A 16,797-nucleotide genomic window follows, 5' to 3' on the forward strand; every position below is an offset into this window, starting at 1 on the left:
TGGAGGCCCGAGGCGTTTAAAACAGGAGGCTAAACATAGGGGCAGAGTTTCTACAGTGAGGGAAGAAGACGACAGTGTGATGACTATAGGAGAAGATAAATATATCAATAGTAATCTTTCTAAAAAATTGAATATTTATTACTATGTTAGCTACAGAGTGTATTTGCTACTGAAAAAGGGGGAAAAGGTTGTAGCTTTCTGTGTGTGAGCACTCATTGGAAGGTACTAAATAAGGAACGGCAGGGCTAAGGATGGTTTCCATGTGAGATAAATGAACATCATTGTGATGAAGATAAACCAGACCCATTTTTTTAAGTAGTCAAAACACAAGTACTATGTCTTTAATGCTAATGTAATATGCTATGAGTGTTAGCATATGTTTAAATTCAGTGTCCAGGAACATTCTGGGTAAATACAGCAGATGTATCTGGTTTGGAACGATGTAGTTATTGTAACTCTAATGAAAATGGTTCATGTTTCCACAAAGAAAAATAGCTTGGACCTACTTCCTAATGATGTGCATGATGTCAACTACAGAATAGTGCACACCATCTGAGGTCTGAGGATGTCATGTCGTATATAAAAAGTAGGTCTACATTAGCTGTGTAGGCACAAAACCTGGAACATATTAGAGTATTTGTTTACTTTTACATTACATTACATTACATTTACTGCCACATTCAAGTGTTTTGAACTTGCACATCATATAATGCATGTCATAAAATGTATTTAAATACCATTTAGAATTGTCTTTATCTTCTCTTCAAATTGTTTCACTACCTGAAGCAGGCTGATTTGTCACATTTTTAATGCTTTTTATGAGTTTGGGATATTAGGAAAAACAGGGGCATTGCTTACCCCTACAGCATTTTGTAATCAGTCCTTGTAGTTTATAATGCAGCCTGTGTTTTACAGTCTACATACCTGCTTTTACAATGTGTACTTTCCTATTACTTTAATGTGTAAATTCCAGCATTTTAAAATGTATTTTAATTTTAGAGTTGTAGCTTCCCACATTTTACAGTGTATTTTCCTTGTACTTAAGGTATAACTCTGATCAGTTACACAATTCTATTTGGAGTTTTTTTCAAAACTGTGAGATAAATGGAAAATAAATAAATAAATAGGATTATTAGAGAAAGCTGTCAAATTGGGTGGAGTTTCAACCGCTGTTCCATGTTCCTCACCTCTGGTTCCCTTTGGAAAACACCCTTCTGAGAGGAGGTGCAGCCCTGTATATTTTGGGCTAAACATAATATGATTTAATTGTGAACAGAAAACACCTTAATCCCATTATTTCCAATATCTAGTTATATATTTATTATGTTTCATTATGCGCCCAGTGATTCCAGGTAGGCTTCGGACCCACCGCAGCCTGAACTGGATACGCAGTTACAGACAATGAATGAATGAAAGTAAAGTATATTTTCTCTTAGTCACAGAGAGAGATGAGGCCTGTTTCTATTGTTTTGGGCACTTTGTGCAGTCAAGGACAATAAATGCTCTTTTTCACTACTCAAATGTGTTGGTGTCTTCAACAAGTTAAACTCACTCCCTTTTGTTTCATAGTTTTTACAGAATAAGACGGAGAAAACTGGTCAACTACATAATCCAGCCTGCTCCCTGTGGTTTCACTGTATTTACAGAGTAAGAAGGAGGTAATGGTGGTGGTTTTTATGTTTGTATGTCTTATTATTTTGTATATATATTGTGTATATACTATAACTGGGAGACATTTCCAAAGTACAGTGCCAAAAGCCCATTATATTATTTAGAGCCATATGATAAAGTACAAGATGTAATTTATTAGAAGCATATACTACCTAAATGGCATATAGGCTGTTATTGTAGTTGTACTCATAAGGAAGTTATGGAAAAGGTACACTGTAAGTGTTAGGTATCCACTTGGTACCCGACCAGTGCGTAATACTAATAGTGGCGGTTTTAGTGTGTTAGCGTGGTTCGTTGTGCTTTGATCTGCCGCACTGCTGTAAATCCCTCTTCTGGGAACTCTGTGATTGACAGATTGCTAAACAGTGTCAGCGCTAATGATGCTAGCGCTGTTAATGGAGATAAATGAATGAGCACTGGTGGCTAAATATTCCCCAATACTTTCAAACCATTTACTTTACAAACCATTACTCCAGAAGATGCAGCCTCAACAATGCTTATCTTTCCTTCCATTGTTTGTTTAGTGCCAATGAAGTTCTTGTACAGACCTTTATCCACTTTAGCAAAATTGCTAACATTTTGGTTTACACGCTAATAACACATCTTTCCTGTTATTACATTTGTAAATAGTAAGGAATTTCCTTCATATTATTACCTTGTTCGGGTTAGCTTAGCATAGCATAGTTTCCTTTAAATTCAGAAAATGTTGTATCATACATGTATTAAAAAATATTCAGTAAAATTATTTAAAGGCTATTACTTTTTGGAAAAAAACAAAAAACAAAAAAGGTTTAACTTAAGTCTGCGCTACACAAGCTACGGAGAGGGAAAACCGACAGGCTGCTGTACAGTAACCTCCATTCAGGCCTGAAAAACATGTCCATAACAGACATTTGCATAAATGTTTAATTATGTAAAAAGATTGTGTGAAAACAGGGATTTCTGGTGTGTTTAATGAACATGTAGTTACTCCTTGTGTACGCGTCACAGATTGCTGTTCTATTGATGCATGCTGTTGCCATATGTCAACAACAAATATATTTTCTCTTTATTTATGGAACCTGTAAAAATCTAATCAGGTGTAAATAATGAAATAAGAATGTAAGAAGATTTACTCAATTAATGTTGGTGTTTTTAAGTTGTTTTGTTTAAATGTATGACATTGGAGCAAAACTGATGCAAGAAACAGACTACAACAGGCTTGTGTTCAGAAAACATTCAATATTTAAAATGATTTTAAGCATTACTTAATGCAAAACATTATTTTTAAAATCTTTGTAGACGTAATAAAAGCTCAATACAAAGATTTATTGTGGCATCACTATTTTTATGCATTGTATAAATATATACTGTTGAATTAGGAAATAAAAAACAATATGTTCATATGCATATTCATTTATTGCACATTCACCTAAAGCAAGAAGTGATACAGAGTTGCACTGTGTTGTGATTTTGTCCATCTGCTTTAAGACTTTAGCCTTTAGCCCTACTCCCCTGTCTTTTAGCCTTTGGTCTTTCCATTCATTAATTTTCGGGTGAAAGCCTGTTCCTTTGCAGTTTAGCATATTTTCCCCCCACGCTCTCGCTTTCTTTTTCTCTTCCCCTCACTCCCTCATCCCCCTTCTTGTCTATATTCTGACAGGTGTGTAATTGGATGATTAATGTTCACTCAATACCCTCCCGTCTGCACAACGCTACACACACACACACACACACACACTAGCAAACCCATGTGACTATATAATAGCACTGAGGCCCTTGTGAGGAGGTTGTGTGTAAATCATGTCCATAGTTTGTTGCCTGCGAAGGAAACAAATACAAGCTCCAAAATCTACAGACATTTGAGTTCATAAAATCTTTCTTTAAGTTCCAATAACTCAGAAGCCCTTTAATTTTTCTCCTGTGTACTGTACGTGTTCATTTTAAAGGATAAAGGATTTAAAAAATAATTGTAATTAGATGTTTTACAGTAAGAGAAGTAGATTCTTCACAAATATTATTTCAGAAAAAATGGTTAATATAATAATGTCTGTAAGATATTGTCTGTACATAAAATAACTGAGAGATAAAAACACATTTTAAAACTTAACTTTCACTGATGATGATGATGAGGGCAGCAGGTTGCAGCTGCAGTGTATCAGGGAGAGAGTGGTGTGTGTTCTCCAGTATGAATGTGTGAGTGACTAAATGACTGTGTGGGTGAGCGTGTGATGTCCTGCTTTGTGTATAATGATGACGTGTAAGATTGACCCTGACTATGATCAGGATGAAGGGCTTACAGAAGATGAAAGAATGAAAATGATGAATTTCATTTAGATTCTTCAGAACGACCCTTAAACACCCTTCAATTCTTAAAATAGTGAATTTGTCAATAATTTTGACTCTTTTACTCTATATGCCATATGTCAGCCTCTGCATGTTTTACCTGCTCAGAGCGTCAGAAAACTCAGCTTCAAGGTCTAAACCAAATGTCCAGAAATATGTGTTAAAATAACCATCTTTCGCTGCTGGGGGTAAACACCCTTTGGTTTGGAAGGAAAACAGTGAAAGAAAGTAAATGAGTGTGAGGACAGGGACAGGAATTAAAGAGACACAGGGTCAGCTGAAAGGGTCAGAGAGATCGGACATTTCCTGCTGACCCCAGAGTTAACTCTAACCCCTGCAGTAGGCCGCATCCATCACATATCTGTGGGGCTGGAGGTGAGAGAGAGAGACAGAGAAAAAAGAGGGAGAGAGAGAGAGGTGGATGAAAGAGAGGGAGGCAATGGGGACATTTAAGACGCACAAGAACTTCATGAGAGTCCACAATTACTCATCGAATTCTCTTTCTACATTCAGTTTCACAAAACCTCAGAATGTTTTTCTTTGCTGAAGGTACCAATGTAGAGTTTGTATTTCTAAATAGTTTTAAAGACGTTGTGCTCCTTTGAGTGATTCTCCTGGGACTCTCTGCTGCCTGACGGAACCAAAGGTTTTTCAATGATAGCAGTAACACCTAACTTATTATATTTATTATTATTATTATTATATACATTTAAATGAATATCTAGACTATATTCAAGTGAAGTAAAATTCATTCATGAACGGGTTCTACACATTGAATCTAAAATATGAGGCAAATAAAGAAAGAAACGAGTCCAAATTTAGAAAAGACGGTGGTTTAGTACCATAATAATAACTGTCAACATTTTCATTCCATCGTCAGAAACATTGTCTCAATCATTATTTTCATTTCAATGCAAATATGAAGATAGAAAAAAAACCCACATAATTTCATTGAAGAAATCCATAGCTTCCAAACTGTTGTTCAGTTTTTCAAAAACAAAACACATATGTAAGAAAAAAAATGGATCTAATGCTGGAACTTGTTGGGACTGTTATTAGTGATGAACAGAACGTGATGTGGAGATGGATCATAAAAAAAGAAAATGTGTTTGATAGGACTTTGCTACCATTAATAAATGCTTCAAAAAACTGAAGATTAACATGAACTCAAGATTTGTTGAGATTTTTTTGAAATACATAAATATAAAAATAGATTCAACATAAAAACTTAAATTAAATATAGTTTAATGATGACAGCGAGAGAACTACGTTGGGAACTGAACTGCTGTCTATTGTGGGAAGACTAGGACTGGTCCGTAGCTCAGAGGAATAGCAGCCACAGTTCCAACTCTCTCTCGTTTTATTGAACGCATTGAAAATAAACGTCTTTGGGTTCTGTGGATAGGCTTGGCAGATAGTGTTGGTTCTAGAAGACTGTTGCAGGACTATTTGGTACGATTGTGAAGGCACCAGACCTCAGAAATCTGGCTCTTCTGTTGGTGTTCCTGAAGAACGGGGCTCTAGGCAAGGCAAGCGAGGCCTTGAAGGCCCCCGACGGTCAGTTTCAGGGAAGCAGGACGGGGCTCAGGTCACCCCAAGGCCATAGGAAGACGCCGTGTAAGCCGGAACGTGAGTTTTTACATGTGACGTGCAAAAATCGAGAAAAGGTTTGGTGTATTCACAAAAAGCAAATGTGAGTTTGAGCAACACTTTCTTTCAGGAAACCGTCGAACACAGCAGTTTTGTGAAAACCAAATGTTTTGTTGATTTTTGGAAGTGAAAATAAGCACAAAAGAAGGCGTGTGTATGTTTAATAATTAATGTTTTAGTTTATATTTTATTATTAAATGTCTAGTGTATTATTACTGCATGGATTCTAGCGGTTACGATATTGGCTCCGCATCACAGCTCTGTGAGAATAACACGCTGATGAAGGTGATCAACGATATCTTAAAGAATAAAAGGTGCAGAAGTGTGCTCTCTTGGAAAATCAACAAACATTTCGATTTCAAAGTCGACGGGCACCTAAAGGTTTGCAGGTGACTGCGGAAGTGTTTGTGTGTCCAGGTTTAAGACACTGTGTTTATAAAGGGTCAATGTTGCTGAAGAGACAGTGCATACGTGTGAACCGCTGAGGCGGAACCGCAGAAGTGTCCGTCTCGTCCTCATCTGGCACCGCCTCCTCGGCCTGCGTGCCCCTCCCCCTCTCAGTGGGCATGGATGTCGAGGCTCTGTCCGATGAGAGGCTCTGCGGTGTGGGGGTGGGGGTGTGGGTGCAGGAGCATTGCCGTGTGAGGGGCAGGGTACGTGTGCAGTGACGGAGCAGCGTGTGTGTAACTGGGCTGTGGAAGGAGAGCTCCGGGATAATCAGACGCCAGAGACGGCATCCCCTGCAGACCTGCGGCGGCACACAGTCAGAAGCCTGGTTATTATTATCATAATAACTGACAAAACCTCCACCATCCAATTATGACTTTACAGCTGTATTTGTCTGTGTGTGTCAGTGTAAAAGCATTTAATTCCATGTCCATTTTGATCATTTCTATTGCTCCTAACATCAAAGAGAAGCCATCATTTTCAAATGATACAAAAATAAAATTAAATTACAAAAATATACACAGAAAGAACAACAAGCAAAAGTGATACATCTTCATAGTTAATGTTGGGGAAAGATTTGCCAACATGAGCACATTATAGACTATGGGGCTGTGTTTTATTGATTTGTATAAACTCTAGAGGCTGTGATGTCTGGAGTTTTTACTCGGTTAGGGTTCGAGTTCATCTTTTAAATGTACAGCCCTGTGAACAGTGTGATGAAGTGTAATGAAACAGTGTTTCTGTTGAATGTGTGATTAACTGTGATGTATCTCACCTGCTGTCCTAAGGCCTAAGTGAGGTTGACCCTCTAATCCATAGCCTATTGCTGCTCCCTCTGGGCTGTATGGGGCACCTTGACCTGTGAGAAGACACACAAACACACACAATTGAAAAGACTTTTACCATTTATTTATCCATTCATTTTCTATAGGCGCCTCCTCCTAATCAGAGTTCGACCACTGACTGCACGGCTCCCAAAATGATGCCTGAAACCAAGCTTTGAGGGGCCGCCAACTACAGCGTTTACATATTCAGTCTTAAAGGCATAGGAACTGCCTGGTTAGAAGAGGTTGGAATGTCATGTCGCAGTGAATTATGTCTGGATTGCAACAAGGAACATAAAATATGAGGCGTATAACATAAAGAGTGGGGCTTAGGGGAGAATAACAGAATATAAGAACATTAAAGGTAAGGCCCGATACACACAGGGAAATGGACCAGAAAACATCAGTTGTTTACCTGAGCGATTTGACTGGTCAATCATGGGCTGGACTATTCTGCGTCTGGCGTTTATAAACCTTACCAAAGGGAAGACACAAATCACACTACACATTAAATAATGTCATGAAGAAAAAAGAAACATCCACAGTGAATATGCACTAAACCCTCATCACAGATGAATGGTGCGGGAACGTGTCGATCGGTACTGACTGGTTATTTAAATGTAAAACTACATTCCCAAATACAGCTTGAGTAGAAGTACAAAAGAAGTAGATCCCAAATAACAATCAGAACCACAGAGGAACGTCTCAGAACGTCCAGCATCCATCAGCACAGGTGGGAACTATGTTCTTCAGCTCTGTTGTTCCTCACAAGCTCAAGAGTATTTGTTATCTTTCTCCTTTGGTGTAAAATTCTAAAGCTCAGAAACAGCAAAACCACAACCCAGACCGAAACTAACACGTCAAAGGAATTAGCAAATACTGAGGGGGATGCAAAGGGATGCCACCTCCTGGTTGACACACTTGACATGAACAACTCTTGCCCCCTCAAAAAAGGGACTCCCACCTACCTTCTTAATATTAACAAGATATCATGTAATGTATGTTCAGTCTATCCACGTGAGAGGTTTACAGGCTGGTCTCTGAAGTATCAGGAAGTTCAGGTTCTGATCAGAGAAAGGAGATGTTCACACAGTGTTTAATTCAGAGCAGGAACACTGCGTACAGTGCCGTGTCTGAGCAGGGGCAGCTCTACAGTTTTCTCTGATCCATTCCTTCCCATATTAAATTACTCAGACGCTGAGAATCTCCTCCTCATAGGAAATAATGTTCTGCAAGAAACACACAGCAGACGGCCCTGAGCCTGTCCTTCGCTCAGTGAGGGTCTGGTGTGAGACGTGCTGTGATTCTAGAGGGAAGCCGTAGCCCGTGTCTGAATGATTGGTGCCAGGCTGAGCTCTACACTGGTCAATGGATTTATTCTAAAGTCAGTGACTGCTCTCTTAAGTGCTGGATTTTAATCCAATACAGATATTTATAAGTTTGATAGTGTACACTACCCAGCCACAAACAGGGACAATGCATCTGTCGCCAATGAAGGATATGGACACATGAATATGAGATATATACCATAACACCCCCTCGACAAAATAACATTTTCCCGTTCAAACTCTGTATATGAGACGATTAAACAAGCGTTAGGTACATGAACCTGAATTCAAATACATAGTAAAAGTATCTATGTACACCACATCTCAACAAAAACAAGAGTTATTAATCTTTACCCAGAGAACATAAATCCCTATTACAGGTAAATAAACATTGATCAAGGCTCAGTAATCAACTGATTGGCATTGATTGGGTTAATGTGAACGGATGACCCGTTAAGAAGCTGAGAGCGGGAGGGAGGTGAGGGAGTACTGACCAGTTGTTGACCTGCAGGATGGTGAGTCCTGTGTCTTGAGAGAGCTGTTTTTTCTGCTCTTCAGATGGGTACGGGTGCTGGAATGGGACAGAAAATGTTGTTTTAATAAGACGGCCTTTTTCAACAGAGAGGAATCCCTCTCATTTCACTGAGGAACAGAGGAGGTGCTGGAACCCAGGACCCTAAGACCCCAGAATGTATCACTGTTTTCTTATTTTAATATTACATTTTGAGCTGGACAGTAAATAAATATCAAGTTATACACCATGATGGAAAATGGTTCATTTACGATATTTCGAATAATTACAGGGCGTTCATTAATTACCTAGGGCACTGCTCTCAGTGTTTCCTCTAGGAGTTTTTCAGCTTCGGCAGCAGCTCACATTCGCTAAAGAGATTTATTTGATTTTGCCAAATGAAGTGTACATGGGCTGATAGAATTTTAAAAAATATTGGAAAAACTCTAGTTAATATATGAATACAAATGAGAACTTTAGACATTATCATTTTTTCTCCATCTTCAGAAAAAGCGGTGGATTTATATCTAAAATATTATATATTATTATTATTATAGGAGGAGGTTTTATTTACTTGGCATGTTCATATTTGTAGAAGTTTGTAGGTACCATCCATGGTGGGCATCTTAGCAGTTTCTCTGGCTTTTAAATGGTTCATATTGATATCAGTATTAAACTATTGACTGATTATAGTTTGATATAAATTGTGTGTATCGTCCTGCTCTAATTCAAATGAAAACGTCAGGACCCAGCTCTAATCATAATGTAAGTCGGTTTAAAATATTTACTACATGTTCCATGAAGTTTGACCTCTGATAATTTAACACCGTGGACCCTGTTCTGGAGCAGCCCAGCAGCGCAGCGGTATGGCGTAGCGTCTCTCTGCTCCTTATTTATAGTCTCTGCGCTGGAGCTAAATTCTGTGTGTAATTACAGCAGCTTCATTAACAGCTAATTACCATATGCTCATTACTGTAATGCTCCAGCACCTCTGATTTCAGCTCTGCTCTACGCCCTGCACGGAGTTATACAACACATATTTCACACTCACTGCCTCAGAGTTAATACCCAGTGTTTTCACTCCTGCACGTTCCACCTCCTCTCTGTATTTCTACCCTAGCCTTAAAAACACAATCCTTTTATTTAAATGTGCATCAAATTCTATAAACTTCGGCAAAATTCTTTTGATAGGTTTTAATTGATGAGTAAGTGATGCACATCTGGTCCAGGCTTTTTTTTCAGGTTTTGATTCTCATCTGGTTCACATTCTTACCGATAAATGCTGGAAGAGCCACGCCCGCATGATGTTGGTTGCCACTTTGGGGAAAATTCCTCTTTTCTTGTTGCTCCTTCTGTCTCTGTCTGAGTCGTCCTCCTCTCCTGTACTGGGAGACGCTACAGCTCCGTCCAGGCCGTCTCCTTTAACCGGCAAACGCAAACACACTCGATTAGCCGTAACATTTAAACCACCTCCAATGACCACACAGGAGCATTCGGTGGTTCTATACTAACAGTCTGTAGTCCATCTGTTTCCATTCAAATCAAAGAGAATTTGATTTTATTTCATTCGTTGCTCTGCATACTTTTTTAGTGTTCTTCAGCGCTCAGGACACCCACAGAGCAGGTGTGATGTGGTGGTGGATCATTCTCAGCGCTGCAGTGACACTGACGTGGTGGGGGTGTGTTAGTGTGTGTTGTGCTGGTGTAGAGTGGATCAGACACAGCAGTGCTGCTGGAGTTTTTAAACCCCTCAGTGTCACTGCTGGAATGGTTCACCGATCCAAAAACACGCTGCCAGCGTTCCTGTGTCACTGATGCAGGGCTCAAGGTTGAGCAAACCCAAACTGTGTAGCAACAGATGAACTACTCTGTGTGTGTTTGTGTGCATGTGGGCATGTGTGTGTGTGTGTGTGTACATACCAGCGTCACTGCAGTTCTCTGCGTTGTGTACGCTGAGTCCACAGGAAGCACTGGGGGTCCCTGAGGAGGGAGACACACAGTCGTCTGTGTCCCGCAACCAAGTCTGATTCTAGATCAGGGGAGAGAGGAACAGTCAATCTAGACAGGTTCTAGATCAGGGGAGAGAGGAACAGTCCCCCACTCATTAATTACAATTTTGTAACTGACCTGCTCTGAGAGGCTGGTGCAGGAGCCGGTGAAATCTTCCATATCAGATTTAGAGCCACTGTCTCGCTCCTCTAACACCAGGTCAGTGGGCATCTTTCCCTTCAGGCAGGTGATGTAGCGATGACAGAAATTGTCACACAGGTCATGAACCTACAGTAATGAGCATGGAACAGCATTCGCTCAGACTAGACTCACATGCACAGGGCGATCGGAACCGACCGTAAAGACACTGTTGATCAATCGGAAGCGGAAGTGATTACAGTAATGTTATATATTAAAGAAAAACATGATTATTCCAGAGAGGGACTCGCCTTTTCCAGCTCCAGCAGGTGAAAGCGCAGTACTTGGATGGCCTGGATCATCTAAGGAAGAACAGACAGGTATCAGACAGTATTCTCTTTTTCTGAGTAACTGAGTACCCTCTGATCAGGACTGTGTGCCTTAATCCATCTTCAGGACAGACACAACTCGAAGGGTTAAAGAGTAACAGAGAAAAACAGGACAACACAAACTCCACCTGTGCTATCATTACAGATATGTTTGGGTCTTACCAGGTTGTCCAGTTCTGGATTCGACGAAAAGATGGGTTTCTCTGAACGAATCTGAAATCATTATTGAACATTTGTGTATGAATATCAATTTACACGTTTAAACATACTGACTCTGCTCATGCAGCGTTTATATAAAGAGCTCTCAATATTGATAATGTTGTTTACCTGTTTGGCGAAGGCTGCGATGTCCTCGTTGAAAGAGTCAGAAGAGCAGACATCGCCGTGGCCGGTCATTCCAGAGAGATGGGCAGGGTTCGAGAGGGAGGTCGAGTCACGTGGTGAGCAGGTGGCCAGTTCACACTTCTCAAACACCAGAGCCAGGAGCGGAAACAGTGGATGGCTATAAACACATACACACACACGCACACACACACACACACACACACACACACACACACACACACACAAGTGTGAGGGCTGCTCAAAGTTGATGTCCGGTTTAAAAATCTACACAAGAAAACATTTAAATGGCAGAAATATTGATAATAATATTTGGTACAAATCTTAATGATACACAGACATTCCCATTAAAGAACCAGAGGCTAAACAACATGATTAAATTCATATTTGGTGCACTGTATATTACATTAGATCAGCACTTCATGGAAAATGAACCCAGGCTGAACTTATAAAGAGTGAATTAGTTTAAATCCTAACAGAGAAAACAGTCCTGACTGTAAAATTCAGGACATCCCATGATTCTTTGGCCAAAATAAGGTACCTGCCACTTACAACTACGTACTGCACCAGAGCGACCTACAGTAGTCAATGATGAGCGCTGTTAAACACATTTTACACAATGTACAGAATAAGGTATTATCTGTGAACAGATATAAAGTCTATACCTGGTATTTCCATCATTACATACTGCACTAAAAAGTGTCTGAGTTACTGAACTGTCCATAAATTAAGAGCCACAGTGACCACAGTGTTCAGTCTTTAGAGCAGAGCGAGAGTGATATAACAGTTGCAGGTTTAGTTAACGGATGTAGAAAAATGCTGTTTATCATTTTGTTTGAGACAGATATAAAGTTCCTTATCTGAGAAACACCTGACTACTGACCACAGCATGACGCAGTGGTTTCTGACACTCACCCATAGATCTGATCTCGGTGGTGTTTGAGCGAGTCGGGTACAGTGTGACCGTAGTGAGGGGGTGGCAGGGACCTCATTGCTTCACCATATCCCCCCACTGGCATAACTTCAGACCCTGGGTAGTGGACCAGCTCTTCATACTGAGAGAGAGAGAGAGAGAGAGAGAGAGAGAGAGAGAGAGAGAGAGAGAGAGAGAGAAAGACAGAGAGAGAGTACTGTTATTGTACACTCAATGGGACAACTGCATAAAGAAACAGTGAATTAAAGTAAAACAATGTGTGTGTGTGTGTGTGTGTGTGTGTGTGCGCGTGTGTGTGTGTGATCTGAGAGAACAGGGAAGCCGTTTGAAGTCGTTGCTAATTTTTGCTCCTCCTTGACAAACACTGGGAGCCAGCAGTGTTTGATGTGCAATTTTTCTGCACGCTCAGCAACATTCACCGAGGGACGTATGAAAAAACAAAACAAAACAATAACAACAATAGCAGAGAAAACAATAGAAAGTTACTGGCTTTAGAAACACGGACTGAATCCTCTCACTGCCTTCAAGCCTCACTGTGTGTTTCAAAGCCCACTCATCACTACACACCAGGCCCAGGCCCAGGATCAGGATCAGGATCAGGTTTGGCATTAACTCAGTATTAAATCAGCAGGGTTTAAATGTGTGGTTACAGCAGCACAGAGGTTTTCTTTTTTTTTTTTTTTTTTTACAATTTTTCATCTAGCTAGATTCATTTTAATAACGTACTTCACCACAGAACATTATGTAATTGATTTAATCTGGTGCAAGATTTTACTGTTATACCTTTGAAAAACATCTACAAGAATGTGTTTAATACACATTTATACAAGAATATTTCTTTAATGTAATTCAAACATTGCAATTAATAATCAAAACCAGATTTTCTGTAATTTTGTGAAAAATAACAATTTGTTGAAATAAAATCTATATGACACCTGTGAAAAAGACCAAACAGAATAAGACCAATAGTCGTCTGAATGCAGTTAAAGGGATTAAGTAAAATACAAAGCCTAATGACTACTGATTGAAAGCCTTATGAAGCAGCTAATAAATATTCAATACTATGCAAACATGCAATATTAATATTAATTATTATTATTATTATTATGTTTAGCCACCAGTCGACCACAAAGACTCAGGCTCTTAGCAGACGTAATCACGCTAATGTACCAGAGCCACCATCACACACAGTAATGTCACCAGCTTCACACGCAGCACGGACTACAGTGACACACTGAAGCTGAATTACTCTTTTTATTGGTTAAATAGAAAATCAACAGAAGTAAATTAACATAAAGGTGTACTGCTGTTTTTATTAGAAATAAATAAATTAAAATCTATCTTCAATAACTGATGAATAATTTAAGACAATTACCACCATAATGAGTTAAAAAACACAAAGCTACCTCTTACAAAATTAAACAAAAAATCATACATCCTAAAATGACCTAGATAACAAAAACATAGAACCGTTTTATGTCGTAGAAAAGCTACTGATACTAGAACACAATATCACACAAGTCAATTACAGCAAGGATTCACCTCAGAAATTGAACACACACTTCCTCTTTAAACACGCAATTAAATTTTAAAGAGAGAGAAAAAAAACACTCTCCAGCTCAATTTTTTGTTGTAAATCTTAAAACGTATAATGTTTTATTTGGACTAACATATTAGGGTATGTTTTTAATATAATGTACAATATCACAAATAAAAACCTAGTTTCAAATTGAATAACACTGATTAAATTAATTTTATAACGTCAACATGAAACCTCATATTTTGTTTGCTTTAGCTGTTTAGAGTTCAATTTGAACATGGAACAGATTCTGAAAAGAAGTGCATCAGGCCTTTCCTGGAATCAAATGATTGAATACAGTTTCCTCCTTTAAAAAAACAGCATAATTTATATTTCTGTTTACTTTGAACTTTAATAAAATTCAAGTAGAAACTTATTGACTACTGCATATTGTTGTTATTGTATCACAGTATATATTACATGTATTTTAATGTGTGTGTGTGTGTTAAGCCCTTCAAGCTCTTGGAGAAAGTTCTGTACATAAACAAAATATATTAATGTTGTTATTATAACAATAATAATAATTATTGTAATTAATATTTAAGAAAACACAGTGTATTTTTCAGTGACACTGATGGACATTAAAAGTCATTAGATAAAAGGCTACTCTGAATGTAAACAACACCGGTGGCCTTTAGCTTGTCCCACAAAAATAAGGCCCGAACTGCACAGATTTATAGGATAAGGTTGTGTCAGAGACTGATATAATGATGTATTAGTGTTATATTATTATCTGTGTTTAGGCTTCTATTGAGAAGCAGTGGGCCACAGGGAACAGTTAGCGCTTCACTCCAGCACTGTGACCTACTTTAGCCTAGCAAACATCTCTCTCTCTCTCTCTCTCTCTCTCTCTCTCTCTCTCTCTCTCTCTCTCTCTCTCTCTCTCTCTCATTTGCTTATTTCTAGATTTTAAAGAATCTTAGCCCCGTTACTAATTTGTCAGAAAAAGCTAATTCTGAATTGAAAACAGATGGTGGCAGGAGCTAAAGAGCTTATATTACTGATGATTTTAATTAGCTCTTTTGTATATAGGCTACTATACGTATTTAATATTAATGCCTATTTAATACTGACTGATAAAGCATTGGACATAATCAGAACAGGTTAATTCTGTTGGTCAAATCATATGCAAGGTTTTATATACTAGTATTATATGTTAACTTCAGGCTTTTATTGGTCCTCCCCAGCTCTCACTTGTTGGACTTATTTTGAAGACATTAATCATAAAAAATTTGTAAAAAACTAAACTTCCCAGTAAACATTTAGTCGTTGATTCAACGTTGAAATAACGTAATTACTGCCGTCTAATTATAACGTTCTCTTAAGGTTGAAAATGAAAGTTGTAAAGACGTCCAAACACAGACATTGAAAAGACGACTATTAGACGTATTTTGGACATCCACTGACGTTATTAATTGGTCCCAAAATAAATTACTTGTATAAAACGCGTTTTGGACGTCCACTGACGTTATCAATTGGTCAACACTTAACTAACTTATTAAGATGGGTTTTGGACGTCCATTGACGTTTAAAATATGTCCTTGACGCACAGACTACTTTTAGACCTATTTTGAACGTCCAGGGACGGTCCTTGTTTACTGGGTCAACATTAAATGTGGCATGTAAAGTGTTAAAACCATCCTGCAAACTTTATTCTTCTTCATTCCTAAAAATACATGAACACAACTGTATTATTCTCATTATGTCGGTTATGAAAATGAGTAAATAATCAGGAGCAAAATTATATTATAACACTATTTTATTCTTAGGACGTAGTGACAGGGGTTTAAATCCATAACCGGTTCGAGTTGGATTTAAAACCGAATTAAGTGAATTAATGTACTTTCCTTCAGCTCTACATACATTTGATGGCACTTAATATTGGGTTAATTTAAAAAAAGTTGAAACTGTAAATGTGTAAATACGTGTTTTTATTAGTTTTCTGGTTTTAAAGTCGTGTGTAACTGAATGCATGTGCTGTCCCCGCACTGCTCCACTGACTCGGAGTGGACGGAACCCCGTTCCCAAGCTTCATCTCTACAGAACCCTCAGAGTGCTCATGCACGCGCCTCGTCTCCATCCCTCGCGCAGGTGGACGGCGCGCGCCGTGACCCACTAACAACATCCCTTCAACGGAAGCAGCACATTTAGAACAAACAAATCCACTTACCCTTTTCTCCATGCGCCACGGGGGTAGTCCAGCAGTGTCCACGACCACTAACAGCACACACACACACACACACACACACAAACAAAACACCGTTCAAATTCACACACGCTTGAGGTGCAATACGAAAACCGCAAAAATGCGCTGATTCAGCGGAAACTGTGTGCAACAAAAACACGAGCCATACGCACACAACATCATGCATTTAATAACATCAGCGCACAACACTGCAGCGTTAGGCTTCTTATTGGAATGTTCCGTTCCACCTTAAATGCATCGGTAGTGAGTGCTGAGCCTTTTAAGGTGGAGTGGAAGAAAACCAAGAGAAGAAACCGTCAAATAAGGAATCAGCTTGTGTCGTTTACACATAACAGAAGGCAGAGACTGATTAAGCAATGAATTTAAGGTCGTACCGTGCAATAAGAGCGTCTGTCAGGCCCAGGGGATGCTCTCCGGTGCGCGCGCGTGCTGCTCTAGCTATGTGCATGGAGCGAATGAGGGTC

At 39.0% G+C, this 16,797-nt stretch overlaps 1 protein-coding gene across 1 annotated transcript; it reads right to left on the reverse strand.

The window, feature by feature from the left end:
* Positions 1-4,898: 4,898 nt before the first annotated feature.
* Positions 4,899-16,797, reverse strand: LOC136678779 (homeobox protein Meis3-like). Its single transcript, XM_066656915.1, has 13 exons — positions 16,708-16,797; positions 16,298-16,344; positions 12,530-12,669; positions 11,600-11,774; positions 11,435-11,485; positions 11,195-11,245; positions 10,884-11,033; positions 10,677-10,785; positions 10,030-10,175; positions 8,740-8,816; positions 7,333-7,391; positions 6,869-6,952; positions 4,899-6,394 (listed from the first exon to the last, which is right to left on the reverse strand). The coding sequence occupies exons 2-13, from the start codon at positions 16,307-16,309 to the stop codon at positions 6,204-6,206; spliced, it is 1,245 nt and encodes a 414-aa protein (XP_066513012.1). The 5' UTR covers positions 16,310-16,344; positions 16,708-16,797; the 3' UTR covers positions 4,899-6,203.

Source organism: Hoplias malabaricus, chromosome Y, assembly GCF_029633855.1.
Source record: "Hoplias malabaricus isolate fHopMal1 chromosome Y, fHopMal1.hap1, whole genome shotgun sequence".
Taxonomy (NCBI): domain Eukaryota; kingdom Metazoa; phylum Chordata; class Actinopteri; order Characiformes; family Erythrinidae; genus Hoplias; species Hoplias malabaricus.